The 22,858-nt window shown below is 37.8% G+C and overlaps 1 protein-coding gene across 27 annotated transcripts in view; it reads right to left on the reverse strand.

Moving 5' to 3' along the window:
- Positions 1 to 22,858, reverse strand: part of DLG2 (discs large MAGUK scaffold protein 2) — a 994,028-nt gene that overhangs the window by 310,048 nt on the left and 661,122 nt on the right. For all 27 annotated transcript variants that reach the window (XM_048939920.1, XM_048939896.1, XM_048940083.1 and 24 more), the window contains one exon: positions 8,637 to 8,806. In XM_048939920.1, coding sequence (XP_048795877.1) covers positions 8,637 to 8,806 — 170 coding nt within the window. The remainder of the gene's footprint in view (positions 1 to 8,636; positions 8,807 to 22,858) is intronic.

Genomic DNA, 22,858 nt, shown 5'->3' on the forward strand with positions numbered 1-22,858 from the left:
ATTTGCTGCATCATTTGAATCTTCAAAGCTTCACCCAGCTTTCTAACTTTACCATCATCTAAATCTCTGAAGCCTGCCTCAGAAGACTGTCTACCTGTATTTAGAATTACCACAAAAACAACAACAACAACAACAACAAAAACTGAATACAAGAAAAGTGAATATCTACAGCTCTCCAAGACATAAAAAATTAACTAAATACAATTTATTCTTTTAAAGATGTATTTAGTGGCACTGCAGTATTTTGCTGATGCATGTTGTCTTTCAGTGAGTAGATTTCTTGAGAAAGATCTGGACACCTGAAAAACTATCAATAAGACAGAAATTGTTATGTAGATAGTTAACTGAGCAATAAAGGATGAAATCTCTGTTCTGTAATTTCACCTGGTTAATTTGCACTTTTGGCTTTATACTCAAGAAAGGATGAAGCTCTGCAAAGAAACAGCCCTAAGGATTCTCCGACTATTCAGTTGCAAGTGACAGATGTCATGTCAGTGAACAGATTCCACAAAGGATGCTAAAGCCTTAATGTATCCTCTGTTACATCTAGATGTCATATCAGGCTCAAAGCAATAGCTGTCATATAATTGTTTATTTATTAAAGCGATGAAAGATCAAGGATAATCATTCTCTAAAACTCACCTGAGGAATTTAAACCAAAGAACATATAGGTGGTGAAAAAAGAAGCAAGGAAGCTGCCACTCCTTAGACAATTCTCACTCCTCCACTAAGAACACAGAGAAAAGATATACTGGCCTTCTGTCTAGAGAAGGACTTCTTTCCACACCCAGCCTAGTAGTTTAGCAAATGACATCATTCTCCTTCCTCATCTTTTGATTTATTGTGCATCTGGAAACGGTGATGAGATAATTAGCATTTTGCTGCACTGTCTGCTGGACCTCCTCCCTTTCTCATTTTGGCCTGATGAAAACAGCGACGGGAAACATAATGAAAGGGTTCTTCTTTTGCTCCCCTTTTAAATCTTACACAGTACTGTAGAGTGGGGATGGAAACAAAAATATTTTCTGACCAAGAAATTCTTAATATAAAGGAGAAGAAAAACAAACATAGATATGTTGTAGTTACAAGATTGGCTGTAATTACATTACACTTGGTCAGAAGAAAATGTTTCTACTGGGAAAAGAAACTAACCAAGATTAACTGGGAATTAGTGTAATATTTGTCTTAGATGAAAAAAAAAGCCACAAGAAGTTTGTAGAGGTGGTGAAACAACCTTGGAAATACTAAAACTGACAGAGAAAAAAACAGTGGCATCAAGAAAACATCTCAAAGCTCAGATGTTAGTTTTCCATAAAAGCCAAAGACAAAAGATACTGCAAAGAACTTTCCAACAACGTCCCAGCAGTCAGTAGGTAGCTGGAAAATGCATTTAGTAATTTCCTTTGAAGGACTGCCACCAGTACAGAGACGGTTGGGTCCCTTCCAACTCAGAATATTCTATTATTTTATGATAAATCAAGGAGTATTTTTAAAATAGTCCCTTACTGATACAACAGCTGAGAACAGAAATTGAGCACACCTTTTTCTGTGTGTAAAAGAAGTGAACAAAGAAAAGTAAGCACCATTCTTCTCCCTCAGCTTTCCTGTGTGAGATTATAGAGGTAAACCTGCCAGATCTATTCTAGGGGGAACCTCATAAAGCATACAAACTCCTCTTAATTCTCACCAAAGGCTACAGAAGTAACTTTTAGCACAATAGAAGGATTGACAGTATCAGAGAAAACGAGGACACACTGCTGCATGGTACCACTTGCTGTCTAGAGCCAGAGCTGATAAAATTATCAAGGTGAATGGATAGTAATATGAAATGCCTAATTCAGAAAGCAGTACTAAAGATTCTGTGAATTGAAATGTCAACAGATTAATCAGCTCCAGGCACGGCTAAATGTGATCTACCGTAACAACAATTTGATAATACCACGTTCTGCCATTTAATTGCAATTGTAACAACAGTCTTACTTTTTTCTCTAGTGAAGACAAAAGGAAGCTAGCCAAAGCTGCTTCTTTCTCAAAGACGAGCTCTGTGGCATCCAAACCTACCTGCACATCTTTCTCTTTGCTGCTGTTTTCACTCTATTGCAGCCACAGTTCATTAAGATGAATTGTATTCTGTTGAAGCTGCCTCATCAGTAAGTATTGCTGAAGCAATTTAGTAACAATCTCAATGCTCAGTGCTGGATTTTTATAGTCATCTCAATTGGCTATTAAAATACAGCACTGCACTTTGAAATTGCTACTGCGCCACTTCAGAAATTGTTATCGTGATGGAGTTGCAGAAAGTACTGCTCATTTCAGTAGAAACTTCATTTGTTATGAATGACTTCTGGAAACTGATATTAAAATCTACTATCAGATGAGGAGTGGGTTTTGCATATTAACCCAGAAGTCCCGGAGAGGTTTTAAAAATGGAATGGTTTTAAGGGAAAAACACAAAACAAACAAATAGGTATATATAAAATAGATGCAAAGAGAAAAATGGAAACGGAAAATTACCGTAAGTGGAAAATGTCAGTGAAACATAAAAAACAGAAGTCAAAATTATCGTATCAGGATTTTCCAACCTGAGCAATTCTATGATTCTCTGATTCTATAAAAACAAAGAATGAGCCAGAAATACAAACATGCTGGTATATCCTGCCATGATTTCTTCCATCAGGCATTAGCATTCATATACTAAAGTATTTCTGAGAAATAACAAAACCTCTTATAGCACTCTTACAGAGTTCTTAATTTTATGAGTTTCAAGAGAATACCATATTCATGTGATAAACTATGCAGATACTCACATATTCTTATATTAGACAATCTTAGCCTACAGGGAAACTATGTCTTTTAGTGATGTTAACTTATAAATGATTATTTTGAATCACAATCTTAAAATTGGGTAATTATGTTTTAGTGCTTGGCGGAGCACTTTCTGCTTATTGGATTAAATGCCAGGCCCTTCAAGCAAAGACATTTCACAAAGACAATAGTATTTGAGTTTCAATTGTGGTGCCTTTTCTATTTATTCCTTTGGTAAGTGCATTACAGTAACATGAAATGAAGCACTTAGATTAGAGTCAAGAACTTATGTAGTTTGTTAAATCTAGAGTTTGGAAAATTTGCCTGCTTTCTCATATTTCTACAGCTCTTTTTAAAGTTGTCCAATTTTACTCCATTTTAGATCAGGATTCATAAAAAAGCTCACAGCATGGATGGAGAACAATGAAAAATAGAAATGACTTCACAACTGATGAATCCATAGGACTAAAATTTTTGAAAGACCATAAGAAAATGTTTCTGGTTTGTGAAAAAAAACAAACAGTTTTTCTGTTGGAATACAAGGAAAACTGTTCAGAGCAGAAGCCGTGGAGCAAGATAAACAGCATGAGAACCAAGGACACCTCTAGAAGAAAGAACGTCTCACGGCTCTGATTGGAAAAGTGCCTGTGTGAACGGTTGAAGAGGGCTTTGTAGAATGCTCTGTTGACATGCAAAGGTGGATGGGAAAGTTGTAGGGGTGGATGGAAAAGCTAGAAAAAGAAAACATGTGAAGATATATAAGTGATGTGAGAACTTGTAATAAACGATTTGGATCATTCGCATCTGAGTCCGTGCATCACACGCTGCATTCTTCTGAAAACACTTTGGAACTATTAAAACATTTCTTAGAATGAAATTAAAAATGTTTTGAAAGCTTCAGGTTGTCATAAATTAATAAAACATCTGCCTAACTTTCCATACAACCCCTTTCTCCTCAAGTTGTAAGGGTTACTATGTAGTATTTAGTGTCCAGTAAATTAGAGGAAGTAGGCCAGGGTAAAACTAGAGAGATAGCTATAATAACAAAAAAATACACACCATCGTCTCTCTGAAGGAATCATTTGCAAACAGTTATCAGACAGCACAACTAGAAAGCTCTTGGCGCTCTCTGAAACTGGTAACTGAGGTTCTTCGTTTGCAAAAGCTCTCTGTTCCATTTCAAGAGCTGTAGCTATTACCTGAGATGAAAAGGTAACCTTTGGCTTTGCTTTAGTAGATAAAAATAATAGGATTTCTCCTTACTTATTGGGAACAGCAATTGTAAACATTTTTTAAAAGCTGCTCTTCTGCTGCCTTGAATTGAATACCTTTTTTAAGAAGTAACACTTTTAACAAATTTCAAAAGCATACATAATTGTACCCAATTTTTTGGACTACTTCACTTGTCATTGCAAGACAGGATGCTATCAGTGCAACACAGCACAAGCTTCTCCCATTAAGGCCATCAATTCAAACTAAAACATGTCAACTCCAATGACATAAGTATAAACTTTTGTGAAACTGTGTTAATGAAAAACATTTCAGTAACAATTCAAGGTACCTTTGCAGTGAAACCACTGATGGTGAAAATGCCTGCATCTTTTCAAGAAAATTCCATAACTAAGCAAGGGGTTGAAAAATATGCTACTTAAAAGATAGTGATTCTTTTCCAGATACAGTAGGAAGCTTCGTTATTACCCAGTCACTTTAACTACTGTCATCAAGAATTAAACAGCTAGCTATGTGAAGAGCAAATGTCCCATGTGCTGCACACTCACTTCAGGCCACCACAGCAAAACAATGAAATGGAAACTCTGAAACGGGTTATGCTGAATGACTTCATCTAATATTTAGATGAATTTACGTAATTTAAAAAATACATGCATGTTATGTCCTTCATATTCATTCCATCTTATTTCTGAGTATTTTACTGAGATGCCACAGCTTAGTTTTTCCTCTTTAAGATGTAAACTAAGATAAAGAAGATAGCTATCTGCAGAGAGATACAGGATTGGGCTAACAGTGATTAACAGATGCATTAATTTCTAATGGAGTGCCTCAAAACATAACACCCTGAAGTATTTCAATGAAAAATCCCCAAAAGGCCCTAATTCTGACAGACGGAAAGGACTAGAGGAATAAGTGCCCCCAGATTTTTTTCTTTAAGGGCACAAAGCTGAGTGGGGTGAACCTGCTAAAAATGTATCGTTGGTTGAATTCACCAGGAATGAAAAAAGGCAAGCTTACAGACAACAGAACAGAAATGTAGCTGCAGTTCAGTTCAGAGCTTTTTCATCTAAAATACAGTGAATAAAATGGCAGCTGTGGCCACTGCTGCAAGACTGCTGCAGTTAAAACACTGATGGTTACTACTGAATTACCATAGGGGTGAAGGAAATTAATCCTATTTCTGTATGATTCTGTTCTCAAGCCACTAGCAGATCCAGATGGTAGAATCGGCTACACTTCATATTGTTTCTTTTTTAATGTTTTTAAGTCTGCCATCATTCCTACTCAAGCTTCCCGGTACTCAGCTGTTCTGCTTCACACGTCCCGAGCTTCAGCTTCATTTCTGCAGCTGTGTTTTCTTTCACATGTTACATTTCCTATAGAACTGAGATCTGAAATTTATTATGTGACCCAGTACTGCTGTAGTTACTGGAAGCGACGTTTTCAGCTTTTTTTTTTTTTTTCAATAATTCTTTTAGTATATTGTGTCAGAGGTTAAATTATCAGATATTGGTACAGAAAGTATTACGTAAATTGTGTGTATATGTAGTTTCTGACTGCTAGTTTAACAATGCTACTTTTCCAAGTTGTGGGCTGATTCTTCAAAAATGAAAAAAAAAAAACAAGTTTAATTTCTATAACTAATGTTATGGGAAGCACATCATTTAATACTTCTGATTTTAGTAAAAAGCAGATTTACAGTGTAATAGAACGGCATGGAATTCCTGAAAATTCCACTGACCTCAGAGATCAGTGGAAATCCTTTGGTTTGAGCTCTGCAGTTTCTGAATAGTGGCTGAAGTTCATAATTCACTGTTCATACATAGAACAAAGTTTTTTTTCATGGTCTTATATGAAGGTAATCCACAATTTATGCTACAAAGCCAAATGCCACCATTAAATTGCTTTGTTCAGAATGTCTGTCTGCTTGCTCCTGAGAAGCAAATCTTGTAGCACCCAAAATCCACTATCATTACTGTTAGTCTTGTTATGTTTCAGTACAGTGAAAGAAGAAAATAATATTTTAGGACACGGTTTTCAACAGTGTGTAAATTCCATTGATTTCCTACAAGAAAGGTCCTTTGCATATCCTTTCCCTTTACAAATATCAGCTACTTCAAAGCCATTGGCTGCTACAATTTGTAGATGGTCCTGAGATTGACTGAAGTAAAACACCGATCATTTGCTAAATGCTATGCAAAGCCGTAGCAGTGAATCACTAAGACTGAATGAGGAGACACAAAAGAGGCATTCAAAACACGATCTCCCAAGCAAATGAAAGAGAACAATCCTGTAATGATCAGAGTTAGAAGTTACCTTCCAGATACCTAATATAGACACCAGTCCATACTATCAATCAGGTGTGGTGAACTGGTGAATGCACAGCTCTGAATATCTACATAGCTGCAGTTCTGTTTGGAACTTTGGTTTTCCATTTTGCAACTCATTTGTGTCTTTTATTTAGTTCTTTTTCAAAAAAGGTAAGTGAAGAAGTTAAAATACCTTTAATCACGCAAGATGCTAAGAAAGCTTTTTATAAAACATCAGGTGCAATTGCACTGAAGCCTGAAATCAGAAGGGTCTAAAACATAGAACAGAATTGCAGAATCATTAAGATTGGAAGAGATCACTAAGATCATCTAGTCCAACTGTCAACCTATCCATCACCAGGCTCACTAAACTTTTGTCCTTTATATTTTGCTTGCTAGCTAGAAAAGCCAGCATGTATTAAATAATTCAACTTTTATGGATTCACATCTTGTAATGCCCTTGCTCTGAATGGCTCAGAGGAAATTAAAGGAATATTTAAATGAAATGCATTGCAAATTTCCTTCTTTATCATCTTCAAGTACTGAAAGATATGATCTACTGTACATATCCAGGCAAGGTAGTGACCCCCAAGTTTACATGGTTATAGAGAAGCCAGTACTTCTTCTTTTGTGGTAAAATCTCAAACAGTGAGGAATGAATTCAATAATATATGAAGGAGACAAGCAGGAAAAGAACTATCCAAAAAGATATTTACAACTCCAGATTCAGTGTAACACAACTGCCTTGTATAGAAGCACATTCATTTTCCTTACTCTTTGAATAAGCTTATGAGTAGGGAGATAGGAGTTTGTATGAAGAGTACCTCACTGATTTTAGGACCCAATCTGGCTCTGAAAAGCATTAAACACTGTGTTTATAATCACTTATTTGTTCCTGCACTGTATAGTAAAGGTTTGAAAAAGCAGTTCTCAGATAAATTACCTGAACTATGAGTAGATAAGCATCCTGCAATAGACTGGTACTGAAACCTACTGCCAAAAATGACAGGATTATGCCATGAGTTTACTGTAATGTTTGCCAAGAGCCTTTTTGCAGATTTAGTGCTCTTTCAGAGAACAAAAGAGACATAGTATAGAGGATATTAGAAACAGTGCACTTTTCGAACTGTGGATTGGTAATCTCAGCAATTTCACATGTGTTAGAAACAAAAAGACTCCACTACTGGTATCAAAAACTACTAGGAATATACTGTAATATTCATGAAATTTGAAAGGTAAGAGAAACCACTGAAAAAAACCTACAGATTATCCCATGTAAATGAAAAAGGAAGAATAATCTCATGTGCATGACATATATGACATACAAATTTATTCATTTCATGCATATGCTACTAATTACAGTCTTTCTTATGAAACAATTGTTATGGAACAAATAAATATATTACGTGTTCATTCTGTTCCCGTGTACTGTGTAAATAATCATTTTATTTGCCCAGTAATCAGGTATGAAGAAAAATAGCTCATTGTCTAGCAGCTAATAGCTAGAGGGAAATTTCATGTAGGAAAAACAATACATTTAAATTTGTTAAAAAGTAATTTCTACAATTAAATACTTTTTACAAAAGTTAAAGTGATATCATACAGTTTTATATGGTTATAATTTCACCTTAAGAAATAATATCCTGCTTTCTGTTTGACACTAGAATTTGTACTGATGCTGTCAGTCTTTTTAGCCATAGGTAGCCATAAAGTTCTGTTAGAAATGATAAAGGTGATTTTGGCGAGCGCAGGTATTATCCTAGACATCCATGGAATTTTTTTGAAGGAAAAAATGAAATTATTCTATGTATCTTGGGAAGTTAGTACTCCTGTCTCCTTTTTCTAAAGAGAATTGTAGGAAAAGGCATCAACATGAAAGTGGAAAGGAAAAGTTGGATATATATGAAACAATCTTTAAAAAAGGAAGAATTCAGAAACTCAGTATGTTATAGCATCTTCGATGAACTTCAATGATTTCAGTAGAGTAAGTTTAGAAGAAATGTATCTTCCATCATTGAAAAGCATACAGTTTCTGAATCTTGCATTTATTCTGGAGGTAAGAAGCCATCTCTATAAGAAACATCGCATCACACAAATCACAATGTCTTGTATTCCTTTATATGTAATGAAAACACACGCAGTCATGAATCCAGGTTCTGCCAACCTAAATTCATTCTATTTCTGTAATTGACAGGTTAAGCAGTTAACCAGTCAACAAAGTCAGGTCCTGTTTCATCTATGAGAGGTTAAACATCGAGCTTAAAATGGACGTGTATTCATTTTCATATTTACCTTTAGGGCCTTTGAACAACTTGATCTCTACCACGGTCTCCAGAATAGGTCTCCTTCGACGAACATACAATCGAACTATGGAGCCAGCCTCCTTTAGGGCCTCCACGGCTTTGCTGTGTGAGACTTCTGACACGTCCACCTCATTCACTCGCAAGATGCAGTCGTTGACCCTTCAAGAAAAAGAAAGAACCGTGTTATTTTAGACTGAGCAGTGTTTTGTCAGTAAAACAATAACCACTTAATTGGGAAGTTTGCCAGATGCAATATGCCATATCAGCAGTGAGATGGAAACAGAATGCACGAATTCTCCAAAATACATCCTGGATTCAAACTAAATCACGCCTACTCACACCTACCATCTTTCATCATAAACTGGGGTTCGAGCCACTAGGGTGATGGAAATAATAAACAACTTGTTTTTACAGACTTAGTTAAAAGAGTTTGTACTAAACAGTGTAATCCAGTTACCAGAGTCACAATGCATGGTATGACTACTACCATTGCTCTTAAGGAAATCTATTGATTTAATTCAATACAGAGAGATCAGTATTTCATGAAATACTTTCTTAAATCTATCTTACTTCTTCAACACAGCCAAAAAATTCTAATTCATCAAAGTACAAAGTTCAACTCTAAGTGTAGACTCCAAGATATGCTGTTTGGTAACAACATACATTTTTCATAGAATACTAGAAGAATCCCTCATAATCTTATTTTGGATAGTCACTATATTTTTATGGGGCTGAACTAATTTATTCACCCTCAAAGTGACCTGATTAGATGTAGTATTTTCCCTGTTTTGTATATTGCTGCAAAGTTGTGGCAGGTAAATGGAGAATGAGGTTTTCACAAAAGGTTATTTTAACTCCAAGAACTTAGAATGGATTTTTTTTTGCTGCTGTTTTTGCTTAAAAACAAACAAACAAACAAATAAATAAATAAATAAATAAATAAACCACAATAAAATGAAGCCAAAACTTTAAACATTATTTGAAACCAAAGATTTTCTGTGTTATCAGTATTTTTGAAGAAACTTTACTAGGAGAAGCATTGATAATACCCTTCAACTGACAATTGGTCTGTTTTAGGAAGGGCACAACATTGAAAGTCCCAATTCAATAATAAATTCTGTATGGCAAATTTTCCAGTTTTTTCAGTAAGTGGACTTTCTGGTTTTCATCAATGCCAGGAGTATTCATTTTTTAAATGCATAAATGTCTGGTTTGGCTGTCAAATTAATAAGTGGTCTAATATAAATTGCTTTATTCTATTAAATAAATCATGAATGCATCCTGCTACTACTTCTCTTGGACAGTAATTAAGCCTAAGCTGCTTTGTCCTTCTATTAAAAATTGCTGTATATCTGATTCTTGACACACTTCTGACTCTCATTGTCATACCTGAAATAGAGAGAATGAAAACAAGATTTTAGCTATTGATTGGTTATGAAAATGAAAAGCTGGGAAAAGATTATAAAACCACTAAAAATAAGGGCTACATTTCTTTTGTTTTCATATATGCTGTGCTCTGCATTGATAAATATCAATACTATTAGATAGTTCTATATATCTAAATCTCTCATTAAGGTTCTACCGAAGCCTTCTGTTAAGGAAAAAAAGCAAATCTTATGGAGCAAGTCAATAAAGGACATGGAATCATACTGAACTTGCTAAAATCAGTAAGCCATATATATCTATTTACTGAAAAAAACCTTTGGAAAATGATTTTTACACTCCAACAGGAATCTCACTTTACTATCTGAAATTTGGCCATTTAGAGTTATCTACTTTAAAATAGTAAAGCCATCTTTAATAAAACATACACAGATTAATACTAGCAGTGTGGGACTTGATGATCTTCAAGGTCTTTTCCAACCTGACAAACTCTATGGTTGTATGAATGTGAGTGAGATAATAAAAAGCTGCTCCATAATGGAAGTACTTCAGTATTTTGTTTCTACACAAAATTTATCAGTGCAGAAACAACACTGACAGCAATCATCCCATTCAGTCTACTATGATGAACTCACCTAGTGCTAGGACATGTATTCTTTGGGAACCCCAGGTTTTTATTCCCTCACAAACAGAGATGAATTGTTTATGTAACTTTCTAGTTAGAAATAAGTACAATATTGAAGAACATGCACACACATGGGAGCGTGCAGGTGCATGCATGTTTGTACCGATAGAATTCCTATGGATTCATCATAAATTTGCTAGAAATGCACACGCTATATCTATATCTATACTATTTCAACAACAAAACAAAACAAACAAACAAACAAACAAAACCAAAAAACCCAACAACTCCAAGTGTGAAGAAATGGTTCTGAGTCTTGTTTCCAAGACAAGACAAGAGAATTTTTACTATTAAAGCATTTATTTAATAGCATCAGCACTATTACATTATTGCCACTCTGCTTGTAGAACTTGACAATATATACTTGAGTACAGTGTGTTCACACAGTTACTTAAGATACATACTGTAAAAAAATTGTAAAGCTTTCTAATGAGCAAGAAAGCAGAAAAGGAAGTTTTACTCTAAGCTGCAATGATTTTCATAATACTTATGGAACTATTTCTCTAGTTCTTGATGAAAAGAACTCTTAAAAAGGAGTCTCAAAATGGAGAACTTGACTTGCTAAGACAATATAATCTCAACATCTGTTGATGCTATGAGTTCATAAAGTTCTTGAATAAATTTTCTCATGTATCTTTGAAAAGTAACATGTAATTGAAAGTATTTTGGAAACTGTACGAGGTTGGAAAGAAAAAGAAAGAAAGCAGGAAAAAAGGAAAGAAGAAAAAAAAAAAAAGAAAGAAGAAAGACAATTAATTCCCAATATATTTTAAAAGAACATAAGCCCCAGAAACAATGTTCATGCTATTGTTTCCTTGAAATGGAGGGACTTCATATCTCAGTTCAGCACAGCGTATAAGTCTATAATTAAATTTTGAGGTAATCCAATTTCCATTATAGCCAAAATACTCATGTAGTTAAATTTATTCATGTCAGTTGAATCGCCCATGCAGGTTACTGCTGAGTGAAAATTGACTGAGGCAACACTTCCCACAGCATGCTGGCTCACCTAAATACTGTAACAAAATGGATATATTCTTTTAGAATTTGTGAAATAATTCAGTTATGAAGAAAGTTGGTTCATAAAATACAGAATACAATACACGCTATTATCATGCCAGGATAGTTACCACTGATGAAATAAATATGAGAAAGATTTTGCCTTTTAGGAGGAAGGTCAGGGACACAGAGATTTACCAGTAGCTATTGCTATCTTCAAAGCAAATGAGTGGTTGGATTAATTAAGGAAAAATACTAACCTTTAGGGGCTTCTAACAACTTTGTTCTAAACTTGACTATCTTCATCTGAGTTTTTTGATCACTGATTTCAAGAAACAGTGCAGACATCCTTGAAAAACTGATAATTGCTTCATCAAGTTGTAAGCAGAACTCTTAGTCATTTGTTAGAAATACAGTAGGTGACAACTGGTAATGATTATTTATTTCAGTCTGTTCTGTGCAATATGTGCCCTGCAGAGAAACCCAAAGCAGCCTAGTACAGCAGCAAAGAGCAGGATGCATTAGCCCACTTGCAACTCCTGAAAGAAACTACCTAAAGAATCAACCATGGTCTCAACAACAAGGAACTGATCTGTGTTCCATGGGACAATGATGAAACTGAATCTACAGTAATCCGTGGGTCTTAGTTATCATCCAGACACTTCTAGACTCATTAGCAACCTATTAGTATGGTAGCCCTGGTTACACAAATATAGTTATGTTTTCTACTGCAGAAAAGCTAAAATTATCAAATCTAATGTCTTTCTTACTATCTTCTTTACAAAGCTAAAGTTGATACGGACTTTAGTCAAAGCTTAGAAATCAAGATATGAATAATATTATTAAGGGAGAATCAACATAAAATTCCATAGGTAACTGCTAAAGGAAGCACTGAACTCCCACTTTATTTCTTTGCTTCTCCTTTTGTCCATCCTTTTCAGCTCCATAAAGAGGGACTGGTGCTTTTTTTTGTTGTTTTAGTTTCAGAAGCCACAAGAACACAACACTTCAAGCAGGAACACAAGATTATAGGTGGCAAGTTGAAAGGACTGATTATTCTTCTTCCTTAATGATATCAGTGAATCATAATATAAATACAGTATCTGACCCTAGGAGAATCAGCCTAGTCCATTAGTTAGGGAAGACTTACCCTACCCTTTTTTTTTTTTCTAATTCTCACTCACACCCTTCCCATGCCATGGTAAGTAAAACATACAGTAGAAAATCTGATTATTGGTACTGGCTCATATAATTTCTTTGCATTATTATAATGATTATTTTATTTAATTTTCAACCAACAGTGAAGAATAAAAGATCTCAAATCTAATAATGTAGTCTTCAAATCTGCCTTTTCAATTACAGAACACAGAGCTAAAACTAAATGCCAGTGATACACATGTTCCACGGGACATACTATTTCATTAGATATAATGATCCTTAGACACATGATCCAATTTCCTTAGCAAAATCATATACACCCTCAGGCCTCCTTCTGCCATTGTAAACTACTATAATTACTATTATGTACAATTCAAAAATAACGGGATAAAACAGCAGTAGGAGAAAATCTCAGATCTCATTTTCAAATTATGGTTCTTTCTACAAACTGAAGTCATAGAATCATAGAACAGTGTGGGTTGAAAGGCACTTTAAAAACCATTCAGTTTCAAGTCCTTGCCTCTGGCAAGGCTTCACTGCCCTCATAGTGAAGAATTTCTTCCTTATACCTAATTAATCTACCTTTTAGTTTAAAGCTACTATCCCTTATCCTATTTCTACAAATAGAGTGTGACACCGTCTCCAACTTTCCTATGGGACCCCTTTAAATGCTGGAAAGCTGCTTTGAGTTCTCCACAGAGCCTTCTTTTCCCCATACTGATCAATCCTAACTCTCTCAGACTGTCTTTATAGGAGAGGTGCTCCAGTCTTCTAATCATCCTCGTGACCTCCTCTGGACCTGCTCCAACATCTCCATGCTCTTGTGCTGGTGGCCCCAGAGATAAGCACAGCACTGCAGAAGTGGTCTCATGAGAGTGGAGTAGAGGGAGCAGAGCTGTCTGTGATCTTGAGAGAAGGTAAGAACTGAAACCAAAGAGTTGCAGATCCAAGAGAGAAGATCATAGAATCATAGAATCATAGAATCACCAAGGTTGGAAAAGACCTAAAAGATCATCCAGTCCAACCATTCACCTATTCCCAATAGCTCCCACAATAAACACCTTTATAAACACCTTTATCCTCTTAATTCTCTAGCAAGTGGCAAAACACAATTAAATAAATTGTGGAAAAACCACAATGTTTTTCCATTAAATTGCTGGTCTAGTGACATCCCAATCCTTCTTATGCAACTCTGAGCAGGTCGCTTAGCTTCTTTTTCATAACCTTCAGAGGATGACAAGCCCACCTACTTCCCAACTCCTTTGTCTTCTGTTTGAGGAAAGCCTTTCTTGCTCATCTAAGAAAAAATGCCCAGTGCAACGCCTAGGTATACTGAGCATAAATAACAAATAATTAACAAAAGCAGCTCTCTGCCTCCTTCTGGCTTCATTCAGCCAGCCTTAGAAGTGAGAGATGAAGGTCAAGAACTTCCACCACTCACAAAGGTGTGTGTGCGTGTGTGTGTGTGTGAAGATGGGGAAATAAACTCCTGCATAGCATTTCTGTGAGTAAATATAGCCAGATGGAATCTTCCTCCACCTGCACTGGCAAACCAGTTTCTGTGTGTTGGTTGCATGGAGCAGGCTGAGCTGACAAGTCCTGTGAGAAGCAGGGTGTGCTCAGTGCAATCTGCTCCTGCTGAGCCTGACAACTTACAGCAGGAATCAGCCTGACTGTCAGCCAAAGATGGAAACCCAATCCTAGGAATGTTTTTTTCGTTTACGTATATGTACAGATTTTTTGCAGGATGTAATGAAAACCCAGTGTGTCCTGCAGCAGACCACCAGTCTTCAGCCCACACCTTCTGGCATGAGGTTTTGGAGAGTGACATAAAATTGTGTTAGTTGCCCCCACAGCTCACTGTGTTCTCCTTTGGATCTCTGCAGCAATCTTGACCTAGAAAGAACAATTCATCTTTCCAAGAGAAAAGTCAAAATCTAGGTTGTTCCCTCCTAAATGATGGAGCAGAGGAGAAGAAGAGGAGCAGCAGAAAAAGCCTGTGCCCATTCCCTCTATACAGGTGCAGTGTCACAGATACTTTTCTGTTATCCAGGAGAACTACCACTAAGCTCTTGCCTTCCAAAAGGCAACGGCCATGTAGGATAGTACCAGAAAGAATGGAGGAAATTTCTCACCTGTATATGGAAGATTATACAGTCCACTGATGGTTTAGGAGGTTGAAATGCCTACTGTAATGCTGTCAAAAGCTTCATCCAAAGCTTCCCATCCAACAAGGCTTAAGGTTACATCAACTTGACTTACAGGTATGTTACCAGAGGACTTTCATTTCACTTTTAACAAAAGCAAGTGTAGAGTCTTGCATCTAGGGAGGAATAATTACATGCACCAGTACAGTTTGGCAGATGACCTGCAGGAGAGGATCTCTGCAGAGAGGGACCTGGGTGTCCTGGTGGACGACAGGTTGGCCATGAGCCAGCAGTGTACCCTCGTGGCCAAGAGGGCCAATGGCATACTGGGGTGCATTAAAAAGAGCGTGTCCAGCAGGTCGAGTGATCCTCCCCCCCCTACTCTGCCCTGGTAAGGCCTCATCTAAAGTACTGTATCCAGTTCTGGGCTCCCCAGTATAGAAAAGACAGGTATCTCTTGGAAAGAGTCCAGCGGAGGGCCACAAAGATGGTGAAGGGCCTGGAGCATCTCCCCTATGAAGAAAGGCTGAGTGAACTGGGTCTGTTCAGCCTTGAGAAAAAAAGACTGAGAGGGGACCTGATCCAGGTCTATAAATATCTAAGGTGTAGGGGGCAGAATGGTGAGGCCAGACTCTTTTCAGTGGTGAGTGGAGACAGGACAAGGGGAAACGGCCGGAAACTGCAGCATAGGAAGTTCCGCACAAACATGCGCAAGAACTTCTTTACAGTGAGGTGACGGAGCACTGGAACAGGCTGCCCAGGGAGGTGGTGGAGTCTCCTTCTCTGGAGATGTTCAAGACCTGCCTGGATGCCGACCTGTGCGACCTACGGTAGGGAACCTGCTTTGGCAGGGGGGTTGGACTCGATGATCTCTGGAGGTCCCTTCCAACCCCTATAGTTCTGTGATTCTGTGCCCAGGGAGGTTGTGGAGTCTCCTTCTCTGGAGATGTTCAAGACCTGCCTGGATGCCTACCTGTGTGACCTGGTGTAGGGAACCTGCTTTGGCAGAAGGGTTGGACTTGATGATCTCTGGAGGTCCCTTCCAACCCCTGCGATTCTTTGATTCTGTGATTTCATTTCTCGAAGACAAACTAAAAGCGAATTGTTTGGGAACAATTCTGATTTCAGAACACCCTTCTGAACTGCAGAATAGGCACCTGCCTGAAAAGATGGTGAATTTCCATAGTCTGTTTACAATATGGCTGGAGTGAGATTGGAGACACAGCCAGCACTGTGTCTCCAGCTACAGCTACAGATCTGTCAGAAGACATATGCAATTATTGTCCATTGTTATTGCATTAGTTACTTGTGGCTTTTTTTAATGCAGCAGAGATACTAAATGTCAATGTTTTAAAAAGTCTGCATAGTAGTAACAGATTTGGAACTCATGCCAATGACTGTTAACAATATCAGTAAAAAATATTAGCACAACAGCTCCTTATCATGGAAAGCATCTCTTCTCCCTTCTCACTAGGTTTCATCTATGACTGTAATTTCTATTTTGGAAGTTGTAAGTCAGAAAAAGACAGCTTACTGCACAATATATAATTAGGAATGGAAAAATCCCTGCAGCCTTTAAACTGCTAGAAGAAAATATATTTAGAACCTTGAATATGTTCCTATTCACACAATTTCAATAGAGGATACATCAGCATTTGCTTTTTTTCTTTTATCTCTTTTAAAAAATACATTTTAAAGGTCTTAAGCTCAGCTGTAGGACTTCACTCCAGGCAAAACTTAGGCTAAAAAGCTGTTTATCTGTTGTTTAAGATAGTTTGGATCATTTCTGCGTTCTATCCTAGTTCTGAGAACTTCCTTGAATGAGGATGGTGCTCTCCTCCAGTTAACCCTTTTCCACCACAATGAGCAGATTCTTTTATCCTTTTAGGCAGTGTGACTTTATTATGAGGTATCTATTTCTTTGGAGGTGCTTATATACACCTCTTCATTAAAAAAATCTACCAAGGTAATATCTAGAATCCAGGAGAGTCTGAACCCAAAGACTATTCATGTTATATCAAACTGGTATAGTGAAATCCAAAGTAGGGTGAGCCACGCCAGCACATACACTGACAGCAGTACATTTAGCATGGAAAGCCATCTGAAACAATGTTTACCATGTATCTACAGCCAATTATAATGGGTAAAATGCCACATTATGCCACTCTGGAACTCAGAGTTCATTTGGAGGTAGCTTGAGCTCCTGCACAATCAAACTGATTTCAAGAGAGGGCCCATTAATGGCTACTAGGAGAAATAAGATTAGGAAAAAGACAACTGTAAATCCACAACTCTAAAACCTCTCTTACAGATTAAAATCAGAGACCTTGGTCCTTGAGTGTAAGATGGCTGCATGACTAGCTAGCTCCCTGGCCAAACCTCACCAACCACATCCCCCCAAGGGACAGGAATCCACCCAGTCTTTTGCCCAATGGGAACACTGCTGCCCCTTGATGATCATGCTTCAGGGGAGATCAGAGCTAAGGTGTGTGAGTTAAGGTGCTTCCATGGCTGCAAAGATAAAAGCCACATAAAGCCATAAACCAGGCCAGAGGTCCACTGGGCCTGCTGTTTCTTTCAAAAAAATGGTATAGGAAAAGCCTAACACAGTATTTACCCAGAACACATTTTCAGATGCTGATGACTTGGCGTTTCCTGAATCACTCTTAAATTTAAAAGACTGGGATAGGTTCCACAAATCCATTTAATTGTTTTCAAAACCCACCTACATTTAACATCCAGTTAAATAAACAAATATCTTTATTTGCTGTCCTCAAATCCTGTCATTAGAACAGAGAGCAAACATTCATCCCTAGTCATTCTCAATACTCTGTTTCTCTCCTGCGGTTAGGAAATGGGACATAATCTCTTGCCTTTGATAACTCATTTTTCATTATAGGAGGAAAGGCCCTGGTAGACAAACTTTTCAAACCAAAAGCATGCAGCTGATCTAATGATCACAGTGCTTACCAGGAGTGATAAAATTTTGGAGATGGACACCCTCCCCCTTCATCTTTCTATTTAACTGAATTCCTCTCAGATGTACCTACAGATTTAGGTACAGCTGAACTCTGAAAAAAATGCAGTTCAAGTCAAAGCTGTTTTTACTATGCTTTGTTTCTTGACAGAAACGACATTGTTTTACACTGAAAAAAATTTCCAGTCAAGCTAAAACAAGTCTTTTCATTCTAATATTCTTGGAATTAGAATAATAAATAAATAAATAAAATGAAATAAAATAAAAGGTTAGATGATAGCTAGGGAAACAAAAATCAAAACCATCTGCTGCCTCATTATCCACAATCGCCTCCTAGAAAAATGATTCCACCACTGAAGCTACTCCACTTTGTATAATGTATTGCTCTCCTTAAATTGCAGACAAAATCTCCCATTATTGAGGAAAGCATCCTCAATACAAGACTAAAAATAATTTTTGCCTCTTTCTTTGACTTTAGATGTATTACAGAAATTGTATCAACACCTGAAACTGATGTAGATTCCCCTGATCTTTCCTCATGATATCCAGAGTGAAGACTCTGGTTCACAACCTGTACCTGACTCTCTAAACAGCACACTCACTGCAAAACCTTTCTGACTCAGCTTATATTTCTTGTCTTTCAGGGAGCAAAACAATTTTGGAAGGAAAGAATAAAAGCACATCTTGTTCATTGTGCCTCCAGTTTATTGATCTGATAACTTCTCTGAAAGCTGTAGACTCATATTCTACAGAGAGAGAAGGATGGAGAATGCACGTTTCCCTTCAGAGGTGAGCTGAAACTGATCTAACCACTGCTTTTGTGAATGAAGGCAGCTTTCACTTATTCTTTTCCCTTTGTCACTGAAAGAAATCTGGACTTCCTTTTGTATCAAGAAGTGTTTGCTCAGCTGTAGTATAATATGCTGAAGTCTTTTCAGACCAGAAGATAGCAATATTTTATGAGGTTAGGCACCCAACCCCCCATTAAGAAATGCTTGCAGAGACACTAGATTTACAGAACAGCTTATTTGATCAATTACAAGTCAAGTAAATAAACGGTTGAATAAATGTATGATTTAAACAATTTCCCACAACTGAAAACTTTAAAAAAATAATCTACTGCCTAATGCACTAAGGGTTTATATTTTAAATCGCTCATTTCCAAAATAAATTTGGTAAGCAGTTAACCTGAGTCAATTCTTAGCCATAACAGTGAATGTGTTTGTAAAATTTTAAAATTGAAACTGCAGAACATTAATTTGACCTTATTATAATTATTCAAAGCTGTATAAATCTGAAGCTTCGTGAAACTGTAAGCTTACTGTGTTGTACTGACTTAGAAGTATTTGAAAGCTATTCATGGTGACCACGTGGAACATGGCTAACAATATCCAGGAGCTAAAAAATGACAGATTCCACAATAACTCTGAATATCACTGTCTACATCTTCATCTTCATTTTAGGGAAAAAAAATTACTGCCACAGTTTCTCACATGTCTGCTCCAAAGTTGAATTAAGCAAACAACAACACTGTAAAAACTGTCATTCTTTATTTGTCTGATGAAATCTATAGGTGTTTGGGATGCTTAAAACTAATGTGGAGTGAGAAGAGAAAAAAAACCCACTTGGTTATGCCTCCTTTGCACACGCTTAAAGAATGGGAAGTAGTCATTAGCTAAAAGCAACTCATCTTGCAGGGTGTAGCTATAGAGTTGAGAGGGAGGAGTAGCTAGCACTCATTCAATTTACACACACACAGATTCAAGCATAAATTTTTTTCAGAAGTCAAGTCTAAACACATATATATAGGAGAACCTCTCTATTTTTCTTCCTTCATCACAAATATCCTGAAGGCAGGATCAGAGCTTGTTACTATATGATGTACTTAGAAATACAGATGTTCTAATTCATTTATCGTGAAACGATTTTCTGCATTAAACTTCCAAGTACCCGTTGGTTAGCATAACTCAAAGCAAATTAATTCTCATTTGCTAGGTAAACTATGCCTGCAGTAATTCTGTACAGAGTTATGATCTTTTACTTCACATATTGTTCTTTTAAGACAGTTCCTATAGATTCTCTTTCCCCCAGAATATGCAACATTCACTTGAAGCAGAGTTAGGGATCGTGATCCACAAACATATGCCTGGGTAAAACTGCTGTGCTGGGGATGAATTCTTCCTTTCCCCAGACACACCAGAATAAAAGATGAAAAACAACATATTTCCACCCATAAAAGACCATTTTTTACTTATCAGACCTGAAATTCCTGCATTCAGTTCCTTAAAACCAAGTACAAAGTTACTGAACACAATAGATCTGAAGGAGTGGAGAGCAGACACACGAGTTAGATGATTGAGGTCAGCAGCTCTGCCAAAGGTAGTTAGCAACCGCTGGCCTGGTGAGTAATTGATCAGCCGCTGGGCCAGATGAGCCCATGTCGTTATTTAAACGTTTGATTTTGATTGCAATCTCATGACAGGGAGAAGACAGCTTAATGTAGGCAAGGAGGGCAGGATGGGGAGGGGGAGCAGAGGATGGGCAGGAGGATTCCCCACAACAGGCTCTCAAAGTTCAGCCTGATTTTCTTTATTAACCTCTTCCACAAGACATGTATGTAGCAAGTACTCTTCTCACATTCATTCCTCAAAAATGACAATAAGAATTAAGTTATTCCCCCCACCCTTTTCATCTCTTAAATCCTTGGGATCCTTGGGATCCTTAGCTCTTACCACATTTTGCCATTCCTCCGTCTGTTCTCTAACTCTCCAGTTATCCTCAGTCTCTCTGACTCTGGTGCGATGCTCTCCTTCTGAAACCACTGCCAAGAGCAGACAAGCACTGAAGCTCTGAGAGCGCCCAGGCTCTGTCAGCACTTTGGATCCGGCAGCTGGCACAGACGGCAGCCTCTGATGGTGGCCAGAAGGAAAACTGCTCACAGACTGAATATTTGTGTCTGTCTCCAAAGCCAGAGGCCAAAGTGGGACAGCGGAGAGGCAACGAAGTAGAAAAAGGAGGCGTAGGCAGCTGTGGGACGTTGTGAGAGGGAGGTGTTGGGATAAAGAAATGGGAAAGGAAAACAAAGCCCTGTAAAGCCCGAGATGAATGAAGGAGGCACCAGGAAGCCGCAGAGCTCCTCCCAGCTGCAGGCTGCTCTGCAGGTCGTGGAAGGTGCCCCAGGGCAGTCTCCATAGGTGTGGAGGAGGCAGGGATATCTGCCAGGCCTCACTTACCCTCTGAGCCCTCCAGTTTGGCTGGCTCTGGTGCCAAGGGGGGGTTCTGAGACCCAGAGCCTCCAGTGATGCCCCGGTGAGCATGGAAGGCTGAGGTGCTGCCTTGGGCCCTAGGTACGCTTCGGCTGCTGAATACACCAAATGCTTGCTTGTTCCTCACCCGTGGTTAAAATCCTCCCACCTGACACTAGTGCTGTTTGAAGCATATTCAGGTTTGTGCAGGAAAACCAGTTACAACAGATAACCCACGAGGCAATTCCACGCTCAGTATTTTTACAGGCACTTTTCATCTTTGGCGCTCAAAGTGCTTTGCAAATATGGACTCGTTTCAGCTTCACAACAAGCCCTGTGAGGCAAAGATAATGATCACTGTACCTATTTTACAAATGGGGAAACTTCAGCACAAAAGAAGAAAAGTGTTACCACAGATCAGGAGGAGCAAGTTGAGAGGAAAACTACGCGGTCCTGCACTAACAAGTAGAAAACACTCCCTTCCGCTCTGGTTTGATTAAGAAGAGCTCTTCCAAACAAAGGTGTAGCATTAAAAAAATGAAAGAGGGAAAAACATGTCGTTCAAGTTCTGTAAGAAACTTCAGCAGCTTCAGAACGTTTGGTGCCATTAGGCTCTGCACTTAGAGTACATGAAAAAAAAAGTCCTGCTTTTTGCAATGATGTATCTCAGAGTAACATGCAGAAGTGTGCAATGCAAACAACACACCCAAAGTACTCCTGCATCTTGCGAGGTTTATACTAAAACTTGCATGCAAGTTTTGGGGACATAAATTTAAAATCCCGGCTCAAATTTCTGTAGTAAGAGTGGAGTGAGGAATGTGTCAACAGAGATCAGGAATGGGCAGGAAACAGAGTTTGGCTGGAGTCTGAAAGTCCAAATGTTTTTCCAAACAGCAGCCGAGAGTTTTGACAGTGCATGAAATAACAGACTCTCTGTCTCACCATGCATTAGGATTTCTCGTTTGGGATGTCAGAAGCAAAAAGTCAACCAAGATTTTTCTCCAAAGTTTTAGAATCAAACCTTTGCTGTTTATAAGGAACTTTTTTTTTTTTTTTTTTTTTTTTTTTTAAAAAAAAAAGAAAGTTAGTTCTCTTTTCATCCCAAATCTTATTTTCAGATTCAGTGGGAATTGAGAGAGATGAAAAATTCAGCACAACCCTGGAGGGTTACACCTGCTAACCATAGGAACAGATGTGAAATATTTTTTCCTTGACTAATGCTACACTCCATAGAGAGCTAACGATTTCTAAGGTGCATAACCACAGAAGTCTTCTTACACCGGATGAATTATCACCGAGCTATTTAAATTCGTAACTGCAGCAGCAGTGCAAACATGTCGATGAACTAATCACTTGGACTTGACTGCACAGTGCTGTTGTGCTGCTGCAGCACTCTGGGGCTATTGACATTTCTGCTGGGATGGCTGCTAAAGAGTCCCATTGACCAGTTCAGTACCACTGAATAAAAAAAACCTTGTGCAAAGAGCTTTTTAAAACTAAAGTCCTAATATTGTGCTACTTTGCTTTTTGTTATTCACAAGCAGTGGTTTCAGTGAGTGGGAGACAGCTCAGAAATTTACTTGGGCAGAAATTAATCCTGTGGATTAAAAATAGAAG

Source organism: Lagopus muta, chromosome 1 (assembly GCF_023343835.1).
Source record: "Lagopus muta isolate bLagMut1 chromosome 1, bLagMut1 primary, whole genome shotgun sequence".
Lineage (NCBI taxonomy): Eukaryota > Metazoa > Chordata > Aves > Galliformes > Phasianidae > Lagopus > Lagopus muta.